Source organism: Suricata suricatta, chromosome 14 (genome assembly GCF_006229205.1).
Source record: "Suricata suricatta isolate VVHF042 chromosome 14, meerkat_22Aug2017_6uvM2_HiC, whole genome shotgun sequence".
Taxonomy (NCBI): domain Eukaryota; kingdom Metazoa; phylum Chordata; class Mammalia; order Carnivora; family Herpestidae; genus Suricata; species Suricata suricatta.
In genome coordinates, this window is record NC_043713.1 from 4,215,614 (window position 1) to 4,238,703 (window position 23,090).

Below are 23,090 nucleotides of genomic sequence, written 5' to 3' on the forward strand. Positions count from 1 at the left end.
GATGCTCATTGGACTGAACCATCCAGGTGCCCCCGCCCCCTCTTGTTTTAAATAAACTCTGCCCACAACATGGGTCTCAAACACAGGAATCCCGAGATCAAGAGTCACTTGCTGTATGGACTGAGCCACCCAGGTGCACCAAAGTGTGTGGATTTTTCACAACACGTGCCTCAATAGTGTTTTCCTGGTAATATTAGCATGGCACTATTCGTTGAAGATGAAATGAAAATCTGAGCTTGTTTTTTAGTATTGTGCAAAGGACTGTAAATACTCATTAACTTATTGTTGATATCTGGTGCCCAGGGAGGAAATATTGATCACGTTTGTAATATTTTCTTCCTTTTTGAGCTCTTGAATTTTTAAGAAAACAGGTAATATACTTACTTCTTAGATCATTGAGTCCTGTACAGGCTCAGCAAATGCTGTTAATGAGGGAGGGGTGGCCTCACCCTCTGCCAAATCCAGCTCCAGCAGGTCCAGGGCTCCTCTGAAGGGTGGATGGTGTTGGCACGAGTGAGATGGAAATTGGCGAAGGGAGAAGGGAATGAGAGGGCCACGAGGTTCTTTCTGATCAGCAGGCAGGCATCTCTGCACTGCTGGCCGGCATCTCTGCTGTCACTGGAGAGTCTGCCTTTTTTATTAAACACATGTATGGGATACAAAACAGAAGTGGCAGTTGCCTTAGACAGTGATTTCTGATGACAAATACTTTGGTATGTAAAAATTTCCCAGACCATAGATTGGTAGAAGACTCATGCATAATTTTTATTAACAGTGATGGAAGTAGGTGACTAGATACTTATCACATGGGGAAGGAAGGAATCTTTAGCATTCAAATACAACGCAATGTTTTTATCACAGCAAAGACAAAAGTTAGTTCTTTTGTGAGCAGGGGTCAACAGCCTGTTTTCTAGGGGAAGAAAAACTGGTTTTCTCAGGAAATGTAACATTTGCTCCTATAATCACAAAAGAAGAAACTCCTATAATAAGTTTTTTTCATAGAGTACAATTCACATTTTTTGCATAAGAAGACAAGTCACTCCTGATATCAGTCAGGCGCCTTGGGGTCGGTGCTCAGGCAGAAATTGAGTGGGGTTGAGTGGGTGTAGACACTGGTCGCCATCTGATAGTGGGAGACCTCACAAACCCGCCTTCCCTCAGAAGTGGCTCCCAGCAACCCTCCCCCTTCGTCATTTGGCACGTGGAAGGTTCTGTTGTTGCCTGTCCTCCATCTGGAATAATCTATCCTTTCCTTGCATTTTGAAACTCATTTAACACTTTGTGTTTTCTGCCTTATTCCTCTCATTTTTGTATATATTTCTGAGTCCCTGATAAAGCCTCAAATTCACAAGTACAATTACAACCTTATTTCTCATGTGAAATAGGATGAAACTGAAAGGTCTGAGACCGTTAGTGATTATAAAAAGGCTAAAGCTAATAAACTAGTAATTTACGTGAAATTAATATAAATCTATAAAGTCCTCTGCGTCATCCTGGTCTTTATCGAGTTGTCATTATTAGACAAGAACTTCAGTATCCTTACCCTGTTGTGCCCTGGGGTTGGTGAAACAAGTCAGGCTTGATTCTACAACCTGCCAAAACCACAGAGAAGAATTGTTGGGTCCTTGGTCATCATCTGCTTTTATCTTGGCTTCTCCTTCTTGGATGAGTCAGTTGACAAAAGCTTTTTCTTCCAAAGCAGTTTGGTTTGTGCTGGGCCCTTGTTCTTGCCCAGTGGCTCTTACCTGTGAGCCTTCTCACCTTGGGAGAAAGTGCAGTACCACGTGTATATATAATAAAAATACATATCTTTCCCTGCAAATGAAAGGCCTTTCAGTTTACACCTACATTGTCTCTACGTCTTGGAAAAGGTAACTGGTTCTGTGTAATGGGTCCAAAACCAGTGTGTACGTGTGCAATGGTCTGTGCTTATCTTCTCTGTTTATCTAGCAATTATGTGTAAATATTTCTTCATATCTGCCATGTGCCAGGCACTGGACTAGGATATTGGGCTGAACAATATCGACAGAAGTTTCTGTCCTTATTGAATCTTTCAAGGAAATGGATATAAATATAGGTAGTAATCAGTGGTGTGAAGGCAAATAAAACAGGACGTGGGGAGAGAACATGGTATGTGGGGGGCTCTTTAGGTGGGGAAATCCTGGAAGAGTCTGAAAGGCCGACTTGAATGTGGATGAGGGAAGAAGGAATCACATAAAAGTTGGGAGAGGAACATTCCAAGCAGAGGCAGATGGGAGGGACCTGACATGGAGAACGAGTTTGGCAAGTCTGAGGACCTGTCCCAAGACTGGCTAGGACTGAGTGAGGGAGGACTCGCGTCACCCTCACCCTGTCTAGGAAGCTGGGAAGACTTGGGGTGTTTGCAGGTGGAGGCGGACTCCGCTGTCTTCGCTCTGTCACTGAAGCAAGTCTGTTTTCCGCTGCCCTCTTACCCCTCCTCACCTCCACTGTGATGAGCTGCCCTGGACTATCTTAGTCATCTTCTAAAAGCCCTCACCGTGTGACAGTGCGAGGGAGCTAATTGTAGAAGGGGCAGAAGGAAGCAGACCAGTTAGGGGACCGCTGGAGATGTCTGTGCCTTCCTTGGTGGCCTGGTCTTGGCTGGGAGCAGGGGAAGGTGGGGAGAGGTGGTTGGATCCTGAGTATGTTTTGAAGAGAAGCCGCCTGGATTTGCTGGCGGTTGGGGTGGGGACGAAAGAGGAATAAAGTGAGACTTCTAGTTTTGAACTGTAGCACTTGGGTGTGTTGGTAGCACTGTTTCCTGAGAGCAGAAATTCTGTAAAGCAGGGCGTCGGATTTTGATACGTTGGGTTTGGGACGTGCACCACATGCTGAGTAGACGGGTGGGGTGTGGGCAGCGGCAGGTGGGCGGACTCTGGAGCTCGGCAGGTGGGCGGACTCTGGAGCTCGGCAGGTGGGCGGACCCTGGAGCTCCGGAGTCGGTGTTACTCAGCTGCACTCGTTAGGGAACCGTGCTCTGTCTGGGTTGGAGACCAGGTAGTCACTGGGAGAACTGGTACAGGTGGAGAGAGGATGGGGCCACGGCCTTGAACCCTTCAGTGCTCCCGGGTTGAGACTTGGAGATGGACAGGTTAGAAAGTAGTGGCCAGTGAGGGTGAAGACAGCCAGTGGGGCCTGCGGGCCCCGCAGCCGTGAGAAGCCAGCATTTCGACAAGAGGTTCACTGTGCCAAGGTTGCTGAGGGCTTTTATGCTGTGAGCAGTGGAGAGTCAGATGTTATTTCAGGCCCTGGGTGCCAGCGTTCCTGTCGATACCACAGAAATTCACCGTGTCTTCCTGAAAAGTCCTTGGAAGTGGGGTGGGACTCTGGCCGTTGATGTCTATTGAATTATGGCTATGCCAGTCTTTTATCTTTTCCAATATATTTGCCTGTAAATAATCCTTCAAGTATGGCTGCCAAGAGCATAAGCTAGTTCCAGTTATCTGATGGGCATTCCCTGGTTTGTAACTGGGGTTTTCATATGCTGTCAGAGCGAGGTGTATTTGGATAGCTTGTGGAGTGGAGATTTTGCAGAGGCAGATGAGGGGGTGATTGGCTCCCAGGCATGGGGACACAGTGAGTGTGCAGAGGCGCTGATGAGCCAGGCCGCCCACCAGAGCTGGGCTGCCCCCAGGATCCCCATTCCCACTGAGCGGTCGGCATCATCATGCATCCGTTCGATTTTGCGAGTCCCAAATCTGTGTCCTCGTGTTGCATCCCGTCTCTCATCCACCATCATCTTTCCACTGAGACGTCTTTCCTCTCTTGCGTTCTGTGTCTTCTACACCTGTTCATGTGCATGGCAGATGCCAGCCTTCCATAGGCCGTCTCTCACTAGGTCACTGCAGCGGCCTTAGTGAATTGCCTTCCTGGGTCCTCTTCTGCCCTTACATCTGTTGTTCACCCTGAGGACTAGATTGTATTTTTAAAACTAAATCTGCTTTCGTCACCTTCCCTTCTTAGGTCTTCTCCCTGGCATCTCATCACTTGCAAGAGAAAGATCTAGAGCCCCATGTGGCCTGCCCTCCCCTGCGCCAGCCTTGCCCGGCCGCGAGCTCACTATGTTCCCTCCCCCATAGGACACTCATCCCCCTCTGTCTCTGCCCCTCCTTGACCCTGACCCCTGCTTTGTGTCTCACCTCCATAAAGCCGATCCTGAGTCCGAGTGGGGCTCTTTTGTTTCAGAACATCGATTCTCACCTGTGTTGTGCAGTTGTGGATTATTCCTGGGGGGTCCCTGTCAGTTTATAAATTCCCCAGGCTGGAGCTGGGACCGTCTCTGCTCCCCATGCCTGGCACGCCTTGGCGTCTGTCACACGGAGACCTTCGTGGTGTATGTGTTGAGTCACTTGACTTTGGCACATAATAACGCAAATGGGAAACAAAATCCTCCTCTGGAAAAATGGGAGATTTACGTTAGAAGGACACTGCTCTGATGGGAGTGGCTGAGTTTCCCATAGCTGTGCCCAGCTCCGTCCTCTTCACCTTCACCTCTGACGCCCCTGCCATCGCTCTCTCTTTGGGCTCTCCAGCTGCGGACCGCCCCCACATGGTGGGATGAGTGGGGGCCCCAGTGAATGCTGCTTCCTGAGGATGGAGAGAGAAAGGAGAGGAGAGGGCAGGGGAGGGGAGGAAAGGAAGGGCATCTTAAACAGACTTCAATCTCTGTGGAACCCGGATGCAGGGCTCGATCCTATGACCCAGGCTGAAAGCAAGAGTCAGAGTCAGACATTCAACCGACTGAGCCACCCAGGCGCCCAGAAATTCTCTATTTTAAAAACGTGTCTAGTTTTTTTGATGCTCTATAAAAGGCCAGCCTGTGTTTTTAACCCCATTTCCTTTGAAGATACTAGACTGTAACTGGGAAGTAATGGCTTCCTCTGGGAGATTTGTCTATATTCACCTATCCTTAATAGGAACCAACAGTTTAGGAACTCAGGAGTTCAACCACCCACATGGAATGAACAGTGTGTGAACTCCCATGATTTGTGGGTGCTGAGTTACATTTGTCACCTTATAGCTCTCGTGGTTTGCCTCTGTTCCCCTCAGTTCGTGCCCAACAGTAAACAGATTGTTACCAAATCAACAGACCATGGTTTTCATTGCCACAGCCTTGGAGGTTCGTCAGGAAGCTTCAGATTGGCTCTCAGAGTGAGCCAGTCAGCTGCCTGGACCCCGGCGTGGCGTCGAGTGTTTGTTTAACACGGACTTCTGCTCTTCCTGCCCCCAGTGGAAGACATTTAATTAAGTTTGGGGATCCCTGCGGTATGTAGTATTACGTAGCTGTTGAAAAAGTCATGTTGAGGAAAGATGCTTGCTGACGTTGGAGAATATTTAATAAACATGCTGGATAATGCTTACTGGTCATATGTTATGTGCCAGACACATATAGCAACATGTTTAATCTTTAAAAACTATATGAGATAAATACCATTATTTTCCTAAGTTTACAGAGGAGTAGTAAGTAACCACTAGGCAACACCCTCAGTGCCGTGTATTTTAGTCTGCTTTTTATCTAACAAAACAGTAGGCATAAGGTAATGAGCAGTTGTCTTGTAAAAATTACTCACACATATACATGTATGTATACCCAGCCCTATTGAGATGGCGAGACCATAGGTGATTTGGGTGATTTTTATTTATTTCTTTGTGCTTTCCAATTTTTCTATAATGTAGGCAAATAACTCTTATGAGTAGAGGGGGGGAAACAGGTAGATTTTTATAGCAGTAAATAAATTACACAAAGTAGGAGGAGAAATGGATTTCAAAACGGAGTAATTGTCTACCCAACTTTGTTCTGTACCTCTTTGTTTTCCGTCACTGGCAGAAATTAAGAACAGGGTGCAGTTATGTAAATAATTGTTCAGTTTTCAGACATGTACTTAGAGATGATTTGCTCAAGGGTGGGGTGAATTTGAACTAAGGTAATACTGAGTCTCCATTTAAGAAGACTTTTTTCCCCATGAAAGTATTTAGGATGCTAATAACCAAGCACTTTCTTATTACTTGAATGAGAACTCCTTTCCTTGACTGAAGGTCTCTGGACATCATCTGTGTCTGTGTCTGGGCCACTCTTGTCAGTCCTCTCCCTGCATTGTGACTGTCCTTTGTGTTACCACTTGAGGCAGCCAGCTAAGGGCATAGAATTGCTTCCGTTCCACAGAGATCTTCTCCCACACCTCCTCGTAGGACCCCCACATAGGGTGGTACTCTTTCTTCCTTGTCACCACAGTCCCCGCTAGTCATCTGTCCCTCCAGCGGCAGCTTAAGCAAGTCACTATTTCCTTTCTCCTAGAAAGTGAGTTCTGTGACAGGCAGGGGACATCCTTGCCTGTCCAGCGGGCTATACTCTGCCTGTGTTTGGTGGGCAGACGAGGTGCTTTTCAGAGATGAATTATCACACAGTTAATCATCTAAGGCGTGAGTCCACGCTTAGACCAAAGGTATAGGACTGAATTAAAAATAGGTTGGGTAATGATTACGAAGAACAATTTTGAGGGCTTTCTGGAAAAGCGAAGAGGACATTCCCAAAGGATTAAAAATATGTGTCTAATGCTTGTATTGCCTTATGTCCACCTGGGGAAATAGACATCCTGACTGTTGGAGAAAGATTCTAGTACACTTCCAAGAAGGAAATTGAATACAAAAGAGTTTGCTGTTTTCACTCACCTGTTGTCATCTGAGACTCGAATGTAGCCTATTTGGTTAAATAAACTGTCCACCTCCTTTTAACTCATTTGCTTGGAAAAATCATGGTTTTTTTTTTTTTTTTTTTAATCTCTTTCAAACAGCATCCTGGTGGGGAAGAAGTGTTAAGGGAACAAGCTGGAGGGGATGCTACTGAGAACTTTGAGGATGTCGGGCACTCTACAGACGCTAGAGAATTGTCCAAAACGTACATCATTGGGGAGCTCCATCCGGTAAGGACCTTCCTGGGGGCCCTGTCTCCTCTTTAAGGTTGTGGGTTGGCCTTGTTCCAAGCCGTCGACTTGCATATTACGAAATTGAGGGAGTAAAGCAAAAACAATTCTTCTTGAGTTTACAACACCTTTCTTGTCATGAATCGACTGGAAATGTCTTCATATTTCCCTGGCTATAGTCTCACTGGCACTTAAAGTCAGGACGCTTTACCCCAAGGCCATGGCCTGGGGACAGTGCCTCTCAGACTATGAAGTGTCAGAGCAACTGATATTAGAAGGTGGGAGTCACATATTTTTTTTCTTAATTTTTGGTTTTTTTGACTAAAATATTTTACTTAAGAAACACGCTTCTACTTTCTTTAATTTGAGGATATTTTAATTTTAAAAAATTAAGAAAGTTTTTTTAACCCTCTTAAATGAATGAACTCTACCTTGTATAAGTCCAACACATTTTTTTTTCCCCTCACTTTACCCCAGAACTTTGAGAATATTACCTTTGGTGTCAGTCCACGGACTGACTTCGGGAATATGTTGGCCTGCTTCAGCTTTTGTATAAACCTGGGACATAATACGAATGTAGGCCCTTCTGTGGCGACTTTAAATGACCCTGTGAAGCTCTGCTAATCTGAATGTAGCTGAACACTTGGGAAGAGGCAGTGGGCTGTCCAAGCCCATAGCGGCTCCTGCGCTGTGCGTGCAGCCGTTCCCACCTCTGGAGGGCCCCGGGGAGCTCTCCGCCCGGCCCCCCAGCTGCTTCCCAGCCTGCGCTGCCTCGCCAGAGCCGACCAGAGGGGGCCGAGGCGCTGTCAGGAGGCGGCCAACAAGAAATCCCATAGGCCTGTGGCCTCATTCCGAGCAGGCACTGGGAGACCCCTGGCAAATGAAAACCCACGTGAAAAGGTTTGTTGAGCGATGTTTCTTACGATGGTCATGGATGAAAGAAAGCTTCAAGTCGGCTTTTGATGGCCTGAAGATCAGAAATCTTAGAGCAATTTCCTTTGAATGGAGAGGTGGGGATTGACGTTTGTCATCTGGCGGTAGGAGGTGGTGCTCTGGAAGTGCGCCTGGTGCCTGGAGAGTGCTCACCCGCGTGCTTTCCTCAGCTTCACGCTCCTCATTCACCAGAGGAGGGTGTTGCACGGTGACTGGAGGGGCCTTCCCTGCGAATGTTTCTTTCCTTATTCTTTCCTTTCCAAAACTTGTGGCGTAGAGCAGGTGGGTTTTCAGTCTGTGACGATAGCATTTCTGCCTCACCTGCCTCCTGGGCTTCTGTGTGTCACCTTTAGATGCCCCTCAATTTGGACTTCCTCAGCCAGAGGTTTAAGAAAATTAGGACTCTGCAATTGAGAGATTGCAGGAATGCACTAAGGACATCACACAGAATTACACACACACACACACGTACACACACAGATTACATTCAGAGGATAAAAAGGAAGAATCTAATTAGATCTCACTGCTCTCTGAATGGAAGATCAAAATCCAAGTCTAATAAATATATATGCACATCAACATAGAAATATGATTATCATGGACGATCTAAACCTTGGAACTCTAGATTCAAAATTAATCCCGTAATCAGTTGTTAATTTTTGCAGCCAACTCAGATGGATCAAACTGTGTGAATAACAGCCTAGGTAGATGAACCTAAAATGGTAATAATTACTGAATTGTAAGGTTTTTAAGAAATCTCAATAGAAACGAGTGCTTTGGACATGATACTTTTGTAAATGTTCTTTCATTCTGTAATGTGCCTTTTTTTATATTGCAGGACGACAGATCAAAGATAATGAAGCCTTCGGTAAGTGTGTCCCCTCACGTGTCTTGGTGCCACATGTGTCTCCACTGTATCTAGTACCTGTCAAACTGAAGGACAGAGGTCTTTTACCTCTTGGAGGACAACACAGGTCTCTCTAGGTTAGATGCATATGAAGCCTGTTGGCTCAGGAAAATACTTCGTGTATAGACCAGCCGTTGTGTTTCATTACAGCAGCTCGTGTGTTCTCTTTTTGTAAGACCCTCAATCCTTAATTTTTTCTCGTAATTATCAGCAGCTACCTCTTCAAGAGCTTCTTTTTATAAGTAGCACCGTGCTTCTAATCTGAAAAATTTGACACAAACCTAATTTTCAGAGAACATAAAGTCTGATTGAGGAGAGATCTTAGTACTTGAACCTTGGTGATCACTTCCCGTGTCGTCTTCATCTCTGTGTCCCCGGGACACATAGCAGGTGTTAAATAAATATTGGTTGGATGGATTTAATGTTAGTCAAATTACATAATTAAATGCAACTTTTTGATGTATTTTTCCTTAGGAAAGGAAAAAATTCTTGGGATACTAATGTCCTGGTTCACTAGCCCTTCTCTCTGACCTGATCATCTCACACGTCTGAAGATAAATCCATAGTAAGAATTGATGCCAACAGTCAGAATCCCTGACAAGTATAAGCAGACAGAATACCTGCTGGCCTGTAGTTAACGGACTCTGGAGGAAAGTTTTGTTTAAGCCACAGCAAGAAAGGATAGTTTTTCCATTTTGGTTTTTCCTCTTGGTTTTATTAAGGACAACAGTGAGAGTCCATGGAGAACTGGTGAACTCATTTACTAGCTGTGAAGACATTGTCTTTAATCTACAGCAAAATCAAAGCAGTAAATCCAGTAGAGCATAAAGGCCAGGCTCACCTTTACCCCCAGGTGGTACAATAGAAGTCTTGCATAAGGCTCTTTCATACAAAGCACCTTCATTTATGTTCTCTTCTGTCCCGGTTCCAAAGGGCTTAAGTTCAGTGTTGGTGACCTGCGTGCTTTGGGAAGATAAGAAACGGACTTCAGAGTTTGAATGGCCTCTAGCATAGTTGCCGAGTCCTTGCTGTTCGTTCATACAACGTTAACAGCTTTTTGGGGGCTACTTTTGGGACAGCTGAAATCGGTGATGCATGTAGTTTTTGCTTTTTCTCCACAGTCTCTCAGGGAACAAATAGACTTTTTTTCCTGTTAGGTGTTCAGTATGTAAACAATCTTGGTGCAAATCATTCAGCTATAATAAAACAAGGATTAGATGAGGCTCAACACATTAACTTAGACTTAATGTAGGTCCAGCCATTTCCCAAACCGTGATGCCTACAAACAGAAATTAGGGCTGACGTGGTCAGCAGGTGCCCTACCGTGCCGTCACGTTTCTGAAAGACAGACTTTTCCTCTCTGAGAGCACAGGTGATTTTGCTTCTGTCAGCAGAAGTGTTTGAGGAAGTGGCTATGAACTTGCCATCTTCCTTCGAGGCCACAGGAGGTTCAGTGAAGGAAACTCCGTGACTGCATTTCTGGGTGCATCTTTCTTGTGCTTCCGAGTTTGCCAGGATAGAGTCCTTAGATATTTCTGTTGTTGTGTCTCTGCGTAGTGATCTTGCCTGCAGCAAAGGTTATCAGCTTACACCTGCCTGAAGGAAAGCACGGTGTTTAGTTGCCAGAGTAAGATATTTGTCGACAGAAATGATGCATTTTTAAACACATTTGTATCGATACATGGAGGATATCAGCAGTGTCCGTGCCTGTTCTTGGTTGTGGTTTTCAGATCACTGCTGTTAAAGGACTTTATTTGGTTCTCGTGATACCCCTGTGGACCCGTAGACCTTCCAGGGAGGGTGAAAACAGTGAAGCTCAGACCTCCTTCTGGCCGTTGGCTTTGCTCAAGGTCACACACTGCAGAGCCATGGCCAGCGCCCGTCTCCAGCGTGGCGGGCACGGTCGCTGTAAGCGTCTAGTTTGGGCTCTGCACTGGAAACACATCGGTTAGGCAAGCCTTCCGATTCGGGGACAGGCTAAGGTAGATGAGTGTATAAAGGAGAGGGCTTTGGTTTGCAGACTTGACCCTCTTTTTGTGATTTTACATAGCGCTTCTCAGGGACTGATGGAATTGTTGACCTTTCCTGTGTGAACTTGAACCCCTCAAGGTCATGGAGTGAGCAGGTGGCAGAGTCTGTAATAAATGACCTAGTCTTTTCTGCCTGTTGGTCGTTGATGTATTTGTTAGTTACACATAGAAACCCAGCTTAGGCCCCTCAGACCGCTGGATGGACAAGACTCTTTCATTTCCTTTCTCAGCGCAGTGGTAAGTGGTGATTCAAACTTCTGCAGTAACTCCAAGGCACCTCTGGGTTAGGACCCCCCCCAGAAAATAAACACTGGGAAATATATGTAATCTTTTCAAGTACAGCTCTTTAGAGGATCAAACACCCTAACAGTGTTTTAGCTGCGCGCTGAGTCAGCATTTGGAGGAGCAGGGACAGGCCAGTCTCCTTTCATAACATGCACGTGCTCGGTGTAACAAAATAACAGGTCTGTGTTTGCATTCTGTGTTATCTTCCAGGCTTCCCTTTCCATTGTGACAATAACATTTTACCTTTTATGAACCGTCTAATGAACTGTTGCGCCCCGGTTTTCAGAACTCATTACATCTTCTAATAGCTGAATAATAATTTTGCATAGTCCACTGACTTCTGGTAATCCTTGTTAATTTTATTCATGTGTACAGAATTAGAAAAACCCTTGCTCTAGTCATGAATACTTTTTGTAGTTGCTAAGATTTAACATTGCTTAAAAAGGTAACAAATGTGTGAAGTTTTCTGTTTAAATGACTTATTTTTTTCCCTCCTATTGTGTCAGGAATCTTAAAGGCCATGTTTCCAGGTTTGTGGGTCTCCTAACTGCTTTGCTTGCCCTTCCCTAAAAGTCTCCTGCCTTTTCGGGGGGGGGGGGCAGTTCTGAATCGCGCCCTGCTGTGTGTAGCTTTGCCTCCCTGCAGGCTGCTGCGTGTGTTGCTGAGGGCTTACCTCTTGTGCTTTGGGAGACGTAGGAGGTGAGCCATCTGAGGCAGTGCCCTACTTACCTCCTTCCTTCGAGCACTAATACTTTCGCTGGTGTGAAATTTCAAAAGAATGCTTCTTAAGTTTTCAAGCCCCCAAAAGTTTATTTTTTCTTAGGCCTTAGTTATTCAGCTGTTGGGGGAAAAGCCAAAGTTAGTTCACTTTCATGGTACTGACAAGAAGAACGTCTCTCAGAAAGCTCTGGAAGGTAAATTAGGCTGCACTGTGAAAGAGCCAAGCACAGCCACACAGGACATCCTTAGTTTTAGAGAGTTCTTGGCTAGTGACAGTGTGAGAAGTCAGTCCCTAAGGCCCCCAGTGTCTTTTTAGAGACGTTAGAGGCCAGGAAAGGTGGTGGTCCAGAGTGTTACAACTAAATAATTAGTTACAGTGTTATTTTTTTTGAAGTTTACTGATTGATTTTGAGACAGTGTGTACACACAAGTTGGGGAGGGGTAGAGAGAGGATCAGAGAGAAAATCCCCAGCAGACTCTGTACTGTCGGCGCATAGCCCGATGCGGGGCTTTATCTCAACTCTGAGATCTTGATTTGAGCTGAAATCAAGGGTCAGATGCTTGACTGCGCCACCCAGGCGTCCCCAGAAAGTTATAATTTAAATGACTGGTTTTACTTTTCTCTTTATGGTTGACATGTCTTTTATTGCAATTTGGGTAACTTTACTTCATGTAAAATTTGAATGAAATAACTAATGTTTTTATTGAATGTTTCATTAGTGCTCTTAAAGAATTAAACTGCTCTTCCTAAAGGTAGCGGTGGGGTAATGTGTAGGTGTAAATGAGATCTGTCTTCAGTGTCTACATTATTCAGATGTGTACGGTGTACAGGATACCTTATATATAGCCTGTTTTTAACATTTTCTTTCAAATTATCTAGGTTATGTTTGTAAGTAATTTAAATACAGATGGTTCTTAAAATTTTTTTCTTCTGAAAAAAAAAGGTGAAATTGGGCATTTTAGTGAAACATTTACGATGTAATTTTCCCTTTCAATGTGTTTTGAAGAATGTACTGAGTAAAATATGGTGATCTTATTTACAAAGTTCTTCGTCAGTTGAATAAATGTTCAGATGTTCCCTTTACGTTTACTTTTTCTCTCGTGTTTCAGGAGACTCTCATTACTACCGTCGATTCTAATTCCAGGTACGTGGTCGTTTTCACAGTAACTTGAGCAGAAGGCTTGGAGAGTCAGGGTGGGGTTAGGGAGCCCTCCCCCGTTTGAGGCACAGGCTCCCACAGGACCCCCCGCCCCTCCCCCAGTGGACATCCCACCGTTGTCCCCACTTGGCACCCACATGACTCGGGACCCTCTTCAGAACAGCCCCGCATCTCGCCCTCTGTCTGCATCTACCTTGTAGGACAGACAGGACACGTGGGTCTCCTCTTCCCCACGGCCGTCCTGTGGCCAGCACCGTCTTTAGCTCTCCAGGCAAACGTCTCCTTTCTTTTCCCGTTCAGTGTATGATCCGTTTGTAACACTGTTGTGAATAGGTGTCTCTGGGCATGGTTCTGTGTTCCTCCAGGTGTAGCGTGAGTCCCTTGCTGTAGGGACTGGACTTCTGTGTTACAGTCCAACATCTTGTTAACATTTCTGGCAGCTCTACCATATTGACTTGTGTCATTGGGACTGTGTGTATCTGTGCATCTGGTGGATAGAGATCCTTGGCCCCAAGGGCAAAGCCACACATTGATGCCTCTTTTCTTTCACCCTGTCTGCCGCAACGGCCCCAGTCTGTCGGTGTTCTGGCGCGTGACCTGCCTTCTGGCAGTGGTTGGTTCTTACTTCCTCCTGTGTTTCACGGACAGCACAGTTTCCTTCTAAATGAAAACTGAAAACCCCACCAAGATGAAAGTTGGATTTTAATCCTCTTGCGGTTGAAATCTTGTTAATGAACATCTTCTTATGGGTTGGTGTGTGAAGAGTTTTACAGGGTAGAAAGTTTTTGCCAGAAAGTGCGTGTCTTCATAGGTGTTATCTGGCTTAATTCACATCCTTCAACCAGCATATTTTGTTTTCTAAGAACTTAAAAGTTCATATCTAAATTGAAGATCATTCTAGCTTTATCCCTGATTTGATTTCTAATCTGTCATTTATAGTAGATCAGAAGTTCTGAGTACCAGGAATGAAACAGTGTCCGTTGGGGACTTTTCTGAGTTTCCCACCTGTGGGCCACAGAGAAAGTAGTTTGGGCGTGCTGCTGCTTCAGGCATTAAATCTACTGTGCATTTGTGCAGATTAGGTTTTCAGGACAGAAGCATAGACTAAGTTGTGGACGTAGCAACTTCAATGGTCCCGTGGTTCAGCCTCCTTAGCTTCACAGTCCAGGGGACGCGCTCTTTTCTTGGTTATAGACCTGTTGATGGCTTTCCCAAAATGAGAAGCGTGGTTTTTGGTTCTCGGTTTAGTACTGTTTTAAATTCTTAATGTATGTAAGTAGAATAAACCTGCAAGGAATATTCGCTTCTGTGAACTTGTGATCTGTAACTCCGAGCTCAGGCCCTTAGATAAGTCACGAGTTGGAGGTGGCATCTCCTGGGGTGGGGGGAGGGTGAGCGGTTCAAAGCTCTTTGCGTAAGTTTATACAAAGAGATTTAAGTGGAACAGGGGTGGGGCCGTTAATTTTCTTATAAAGCCAAGCAGGTGCTGGTATCTTAGGGCATGTGACGTGCTCATGTCACTTTTAACGAGTCAGTGGACTTTTGATCCAGGTGTGTTAGGTAAGAAAAATGTGCCACAGTGGTTTTCACAGTCATCAGGAGGAGCAGAGGTTTGGAGTCCTGTGTCGAACACCATCCAAGTGTCATTGCTGTTTCTTTCCAGCTGGTGGACCAACTGGGTGATCCCAGCCATCTCCGCACTGGTGGTGGCCCTGATGTATCACCTCTACACAAAGGAAGACTGAACACATTCTCGGAAGCCAGTGAAAGAAAAGACTGCTTTGGACCAGGGGGAAGGAAGCCAATGTTAACTGCTACAGCTGACAGAACCTTCACCTGAAAAATAATTGTAGTGCCCCCTGTGTCTCTTTTCTCTGACCTTAGAGCCGAACCAAAAGGAACTCTCTGTCCTTTCTACTCTTGAACTCTTAGAACGTGCCTTTTTGTTCATCAACTTTTTTTGGGTGTTCCATCACTACGTAATTTACTTATTGTAGGCATGATCTTTTAAAAATATATCTGGCTTTTAAAATACATCACCACGTTTGCCTGTCTATTTTGTATATAATTGTCTTTAACATTTAGAATCGGATCATTCAGCTGCGTCATTTAATGCGCTAATCATTCAAAGCCAAGCTGTGTCTGGGGTGTGAGGAGGGGAACGTCCCTGGACATCCTCCCGGCCCCTTCGTGGCCTGCTGAGCAGCCGGTTCCGCCTCTTCCAGCGGAGTTTCCCTTTCGAGGGAATTACGAAAGACCCAAAAATGAAAGTTTTCTTTAAATTTTTTATTGTTTATTTTTGAGAGAGAGAGAGATGGAGTGCAGCCGGGGGAGGAGCAGAGAGAGAGGGAGACACAGAATCCAAAGTAAGCTCTAGGCTCTGAACTGTCAGTGTAGACCCTTGCAGGGTTTGAACTCAAGGACCAGAAGATCATGACCTCAGCCAAAGTTGGACTTAACTGAAGATTAACTGACTGAGCCATCCAGGTACCCCCCAAATGTAAGATTTCTCATTATTCTACTTGAAATAGAGAATAAAAAGAGAAGGTAGCCTATAGGACCTATAAAAAAGACTCCATCTCTTTGATTAAAAGAAGCCCGTGAACTATAAAACATAAAACCTGTGAACCACGAGAGGACATTTCAGCTCTCCCTTCTCACAGACTGAAAATACTCTGAGGAGGTTGACCGTTCATATAGGTTCTAAAGTTTTAAAAAATTCCTCATTCTGAGGCAAAAGCCGTTTATGTACTCCCGTACGAAAATGTGGATTCCCCAACTTTGCAAAAACATAATTTGAAAGAGAGAATGGGAACTTGGGATCTGCTTTCTGGAGGAGGTCAGCTGGTGGTGATGGGCCGTGAGGGATTCTGGGACGGACGGCTCTGTGCGGCTGCTCACTGGAGTCCCAGGGGATGAGTTCTGCCTTCTTTGTGTCTTATTCTCAGCCTCGTGCTGGTCTTCTCTTGAATGTGGAAACTGGAAGGCCGGATTAGAGTCCAAGTACGTTGTAGTTACGTGTGACTGCAAGCATCTGTGGGCCGGCTAACCAGCCGCTAAGCGATGGAGTTCTTCCGGAATAACTAACACACATTGGGAAGGACCTTTTACATGAGAGAGTATTATGTAAGAAGAGGCAACAGGCCCCAAACTGTGTGAAGCCCACATCAGCAAACACAGGCTTAATTCCTAAACTGATTGCAGCGTCAGCCTCTCCCAGCAGTGGACTCCTAATGCCACTCCGTCTGGAATTATCTGGCAGCACTAGTGAGGTAATCCCCTTCCCCACTGCGGTCCCCTCAAAGGAAGATGGTCCTGCGAAAATCCCTTCCCTTTCCTGCCTTTTGTGCCCGTAACTCTACCATTCTGTGCCGCCCCTGGACACTTTCTATTTACCAGATGGGGTCCGCCCCATTCGTGAGTTGTTGAATAAAACTAATAAGGTCTTTACATTTGATTCAGATGAATTTTGGATTTTAACAGATTTGATGGCAATGATGGGATCCGAAGGAAGCCCCTCACGGCTTTGGGGGCGAGAAACACCGGCCTGGTACCCACAAACCCTCCGTGTTTCTCTGCTTCCGAGGGCCGGGGGTGAGTTCCTTGTGGTTCTGAGCTCTGCTCGCTCTGTGTCAGGCGCCTGACCAGGTCGGCTCTCTGGGCTCTCGTTTGTTCCGGTGCCTGACTCCACCTTGAGAACCGCTGGGAGTCTGGGCTGCAGCCCCCGTCTGGGCAGCGTCCTTACCCTTGCTCGAATCTCTGATTCCATGTTGCTGGTGGTTCACGCCACAGTTCTGCATTTGTTTGGGGACTGCTGGCTTGGTCCTGCCCCCAGTCCACGCTGGGACTTGCTCGTGGTTGCCAACTGGGGTCAAACGAGGTGTGGCCTGGATCCAGTGTGTTGTGGGGAGGGGAAGGCTGTTGCTAATGGAAATCTTGGAAACCAAAGGCTGCATAATTGGTGTGCATGAGTTGAGCACTTAAACACTGTTAGAGCGCTTGCCACCTAACTTCATCCACAAGAACAGGTTAGATTGGCGCTGGGTTACCTGCCAGCCTCAAGGAGGTCTCGGTGTTGTCAGGTCCAAACATCACACAGAAGACCCAAAGCCTACGCTCAGAGAGTTGCGCATACCACCTTTCCACACAACTACTTATTTGAGGTCTAAGAACTGTGGTCCCAGAAGCTGTAGAAATTTATAACAATGACAAAGTCTTATTAAAAAGAAACCTAGAATTACAATGGCTATTATGAGAAACATTCCTGTTAGACAAGACTTTGAAAGGAACGGCTCCCAAACCAGACAGAGTGGGTTACCCCAGGTTGCAGGAGATCCCCCTCAGATACCTTAAGCTCCTGGGACGCCGGGGTGGCTCAGCGGTTAAGCATCTGACTTCGGCTCAGGTCATGGTCTCATGGTTCGTGAGTTTGAGACCCCCCCCATTGGGCTCTGTGCTGACAGCTCAGAGCCTGGCGCCTGCTTCTGATTTTGTGTCTCCCTCTCTCCCTGCTCCTTCCCTGCTTGTGCACTCACTCTGTCTGTCTCTCTGTCTCTCTCTCTCTCTCTCTCTCTCTCGCTCTTGCTCTCGTGCTCTCTCTCAAAAATAAACATTGAAAATTTTTTAAAAGGTATCTTAAACTCCTTGGTCAAAGAAGTGAACCACCATAGTAACAGAATTTCCTAAACCCAAGGAGCATCTCCAAAAGTATCCTGAAGAATTTAGTCATTGCCAGGGCCAAAGTCTCCAGGCTTCCAGATCTCTATGAGCCTTTGCACACGCTGGTTGGCCCTGATGAAACCCGAAAAATGGATTCAGGAAACAGTTTGGTGTAAATCCAAAGCTACTCAGGATCCTCGATCTTAAACACATTTCCCTCGTGAACCAGAAAAAGGTCACAAAATAGTGATTGATCTCTTGAAAGACATTCTTTAGAAGAGTTTCCCCTGCACACACCATTTGGTTTATTATTCAAACATGCAAACAAAAACAAGGACTCTGTGGCCAACATTAAAGCCCGTCTGGAAGTGCTCTTCCTATGGCGTTCAGGTTCCATACAAAACAAGGAGGTCACCCAACCTGCTCTCGCTGCTTTGTTTGTAAATGGATCAGTCTCTGAGATTAGCAGACTGATTAAAAATTAAGAAAAAAAACAAAACAACAAACCAGGATGGAACGGAGCCCCCGTCAGTCTGATGGAACTCATGACTGCAGCCAGGTACTTTGGAAGGACTTTGGAACAAGACCGGAAGTGAGTGGCCTCATGGATGCCCCCATACCTACCCTCCAAGGAGACCTCCCTTATGGGATCCTCCCAGAGTTGATGGGACTCAGGAATTTTCTGGTAAATGGCTGTCACTCCCTTAAACAGCCAAGGGGAGCTAGAAATGAATGGAAACCCTTGCCAGATTCGGGTAGATACTGAAGTTACACTCTCTGAGCCCACTTGGGGCCTACAGATGAGGTTTTGGGAAGACTGGCAGATGCTGGCCAAAGGTGAGGGTTCCTTCCAGAGTCAGCTTTCCCGGATCTTTATCTGCAGTGCCCACTCAAGAGGAGAATGTAAGATTTCTTGTCTCTTCCTTTCTGAACCAACCCACTGACTCTCGACTCTCTGTCTTCCCCAGGGAGAGTTCTTATCTTCCTGCTTGTGTGGCCTTCTGCCGGCCTTGGACACAAAAGTCATCCCTCCTTCTGGCTGCATTTCGGAGTGACTCTGGATCGTGGGAAAGTAGTATTCTTTGCCCCTTCTTTGGGGACCCCCTTACACCCAAGAGGGGTTGTTCAATACCACCAAAAGCAATTTATTGTTTATCTGAGCTGAAAACCAACAGAATATTTAAAGGATTTTTGTAAAGTAGTTCAGTCAAAAGTTGGTCATACTGGAAGCTGATATTCAGTGCCTGATACAGTTCTTTTCTCCTAAGCTAAAATAAAACCACACATCCAAACCTTCTGAAGTCTGTGAAAAGATTTTCTAAAATATCCCAAAGACAAAGAGGCCTAAGTCCAAAACATAGAAATCTTTGATTTTTCATCTTAGTTGGAAACCCTCTCCCTGATAATAAACTGAAGGTAATTTGATTAGATGGACAGATAAGCCCCTTGGTATCATTAGGGTGTAATCTAATTCTTTGAGGAGTTAAAAACTGTTCTTATCATACATGTCCTAGCAAAACCAGAAATTCTGCTCTTTGAACAAGTCAAAGTTCACTATTGTTACCAATCCTAAAACCACTTCTTTTTATCTCAAAAGACTTGTAAGTATTGTAAAATTCTTTTTTTTTTATGTTTATTTTTGAGAGAGAGACACAGAGTGTGAGCAGGGGAGGGGCAGAGAGAGGGAGACACAGAATCCGAAGCAGGCTCCAGCCTCTGAGCTGTCAGCACAGAGCCCGACGCGGGGCTCGAATCCTTGAGTTCGAGGCACAAGATCATGACCGGAGTCGAAGGCGGATGCTTAACCAACTGAGCTGCCCAGGCGCCCCCGTGTTGTAAAACTTCTAACCTTAGAGAACAGAGTTTCTTCAGGGAGGTACTTGCATTTTTTTCCCCCTGTGCCTTTGGAATGTAAATGTTCTACCTGGTCTCCCTGGACTCTTAGCTAGGCCCTGTCTTTGAAATAAAAACTTCACGGAGGTAATTCTTATCAGAAGGAAAACAAAAGGGGAAAAGGTTGTTTGGAACTTAGGCAAATGAAAAACAAATATTAGTAAAAAGCTTTAGTAACCAGCAGGGGACCTTTACTTGTTTCATCTTCCAGACGCGTGATTTGGATTTAACTGCTCTTTCTTAAAACAGCGAGTTTTGCATTATCACACCTGTTTCATGGCTAAAATTTAAGGGGGGAAAAAAAAAAAGCAGTGAGGTCTCTGTGTACTTCTGTCTCTATGTATGTTTCTGTATATGTTGTGCATGTGTGGTATTTTCCTCCTCCAGATTGTATTGCCAGAATGAATTTTTAAAAGAGTTCTATTCAGTGGCTTAAAGAAAAGTGCTTATATGAATAAAGTATTCATAAAATTCTCAAACATGTAATAGATCTAAATGCTTTTCAGGTTCACGTGATCTGAGAAAATATTCAGTATTAAAGCTGATGAGCGGTGCCTGGGTGCCTCAGTTGGCAAGTGCCCAGCTTTGGCTCGGGTCATGATCTCACAGTTTGTGGGTTCGAGCCCCATGTCAGGCTCTGATCTGACAGCTCAGAGTCTGGAGCCTTCCTGAATTCTTTGTCTCCCTCTCTCTCTCTGCCCCTCCCCCACTTGTGCTTTGTCTCTCTCTCTCTCAAAAACAAATAAACATTAAATTTTTTTTAAAGCTGATGAAAGTGTGTTGGTTTAATTAAGACAGAATTATCAACATTAAATATAATGTACACATACATGTTTTATTGTACCTGGATTTATTAATCAGATAAGTTCACATTATCTCTTACAAAATTTGTCAGCAAGAATAATAAGTTGGCTTGAAATTTTCATAAGTAAACATAATTGTTGGGAATAAGTGAACTAAATACGTGTAGGTGGGGACAGAAAATTTTAGGTGAGCTTTTTAAAGAATTACCCAAATCTTTTTGGTAACCTGAAACCTTGAAGTTTTATTAAGTTAAATAGTCATTGACTGCCTAGATCATCTCTAAATAAAATACCAAAACATTAATTACTGAAGATGAATAGGTTTATCTACTTTCTGGCTTATTTTTACAGAGCAGTTAAGCTATTGAGGCTATAGGTAAATGTGTTTTGTGCCACATGGGGAAAGCATGTGTTTCTAGAAAATATAAAACGTATTTATAAATTTGGCAAGGCATAGAATGCTAACGTAAAAAACAGCTCACAATTGTTAACTTCTTCTTTTCATCAGAAATTAAGGTATTTTAGGGGTGCCTGTGTGGCTCGGTTACCTGAGCGTCTGACTCTTGATCTCAACAGCTCGTGAGACTGAGCCCCGCATCAGCCTCTGCCCTGACCACGTGGAGCCTACTTGGAATTCTCTCTTCCTCTCTCTCTGTCTCTGCCCCTCCCCTGTGGTCACACATGCTTGCTGCCTCAAAATAGTAAACCTTAAAAAAAAATCATTTACAAATTAAAGTATTTTAAGCATTAAGAATTTTAACATCTGAAAGGTACTAGAAATAAGGGACACATTTCTGTATGCAAGGAAAGTAAGATGGGTGTTTTTGGTAAGAGAAGGCACGAAGAGTGAAGATCATTTTTGTGGAGGGGAAAGAGGGTGATTTTTTCCTAAAAGTGAGGATCGTTATTTCAGAACGGAAAAGCAGAAAAACAGGACAAAATCTGAAGGGGTGTTTAAAAATTTGTAGAAGTTTGTGGAAAATGAATATTTGCACCACAGTATTTTGTGTGGTCAAGCTGGCTAAGATTAGAAGAAATTTCAGTTTAATGTCAGAATCTGCAAAATTAATGTTTGGGGTTCTGTCTGTTTAAAGGACAAAGTTTTCTTGGACTTTTGGTCTGCTCTTGGTAAGAGGTTGTAAAAGAGTTCTCCTTGTTAAAAAAATTTTTTAAGTTTATTTATTTATTTTTGAGAGAGACGGCAGAGGAGGGAGAGAGAGGGAGGGAGAAAGAATGCCAAGCAGGCTCCACACTGTCAGCATGGAGCCAGATGTGGGGCTCGAACTCCTAAACCATGAGATGATGACCTGAGCTGAAACCAAGCTTAACCGACTGAGCTACCCAGGCGCCCCAAGAGTTTTCCTTACCTTTTTAAGTAATCTGCCTAGAAAACAAAGATTCTAGATTTTATCAAAATAGTTTCCTGTATTTCATGATGTGTTTATCAGGTCTTTGATTATTAAAGAGAACTGAATCTTCTCTGTTCAAAGAGCTAAGATTTTTTACACAACTGTTTAACTTTCTGTATTTGCCTGCAGTCTATGTTGTAATGATTAAATGGATAACTAGTGTTTTTCAGTGACCTGTGATCCTGTTTGACCAAGTGTTTTAGGACCTTTTGATATTTTTGACAAGCTTCCCCCAAGCCAAACTCTAATTGATGTCCTTTGGAGCGGGAGATAACTTCAGAATCTTCTGGAGTCCCTGTAGCATCTCAGATTTGTTCTCCATACAGTTTTAGAGATGTTAAACTAATCAGCCTTTTGATACGTTAGTTCCATGGGAAGTATTATTGTCCAGTAAGTAATATTGAGCATTCTTTGTGTTATGTAGGTAGATGTTGTTAAGTACTCTAGAAAATTGTAAAGTTCCTAGAAATCTGATATGTCATGTTGTCAGTCATAATTTCAGTTATCTTAAAATGTTGTATCACAGAATAACTACATTTCCTTTTTAAGTGAACTCTCATCAGATTTAACAGTGGACATCTTACAGTCATTTGTCATTTACGGACAGTTACTGTTGTCATTTATGGACAGTTACTGTTCTATTCTGTTGCTTTTACAAAAAGGATGGTTGGAGAGGACCCACCAAGGACTCTTGGTCTCTGACAGTGCTGCCAAATTCCCGAGTGTCCATACTTGGGTGAGTATGTCACGACTGAAGAAGGCTCCACCAGACACGTAGTCCTGTGCAAACCCAGAGACCTCAGAATCAGATTGCCGGAAGGAATAGTGGACATCAGAGTAGGCTGCTTCCACACAAGATGCCGGATCAAGACTTCATACTTGACCCAAACATGAAACCTCCTCCCTTTCCTTTCCTTCACTCTGCTTTTGGCCTGGAAAGATAATACCACCGTCTGTATCTCTCAGGCCATTGCCACGGTGGGCGGTGGGGAAGGTGACCTTTCAGACTGCTGGATTTGTCACCAAAAACTCTGATCGGTCCGTGATGCTGGAGGCTCCTGGTCTTCCCTGGACCGGTTCCTCTTCTATCTACAATGCCATCATACACTAGTCACCCCACCCCTCAGAAGTCACAGACTCCGACTTTTATGGCCAGAACATCCAGTGCCTTGTTTTTGCCTTTCTCCAGTTGTCACTGTACTTGCCAGATACCTTGTACCCCACGTTCTTAGGATTATCTACTCTGATCTGTGCCCATCAGGAAAAGATCTCACCAGCAGTGTCCATCTTTACAAGGAATTTAGGATGACTCTTTATTTCACGTGTGGAGGTTTACTTTCCAGGTATGCT

The 23,090-nt window shown here is 44.7% G+C and overlaps 1 protein-coding gene across 2 annotated transcripts in view; it reads left to right on the plus strand.

Moving 5' to 3' along the window:
• Window positions 1-15,015, plus strand: part of LOC115278148 (cytochrome b5) — a 33,865-nt gene extending 18,850 nt beyond the window's left edge. For both annotated transcript variants that reach the window (XM_029922585.1, XM_029922586.1), the window contains exons 2-5: window positions 6,813-6,941; window positions 8,713-8,742; window positions 12,927-12,961; window positions 14,640-15,015. In XM_029922585.1, coding sequence (XP_029778445.1) covers window positions 6,813-6,941; window positions 8,713-8,742; window positions 12,927-12,961; window positions 14,640-14,721 — 276 coding nt within the window. In that variant the 3' untranslated portion in view covers window positions 14,722-15,015. The remainder of the gene's footprint in view (window positions 1-6,812; window positions 6,942-8,712; window positions 8,743-12,926; window positions 12,962-14,639) is intronic.
• The last annotated feature ends 8,075 nt before the right edge of the window (window positions 15,016-23,090 follow it).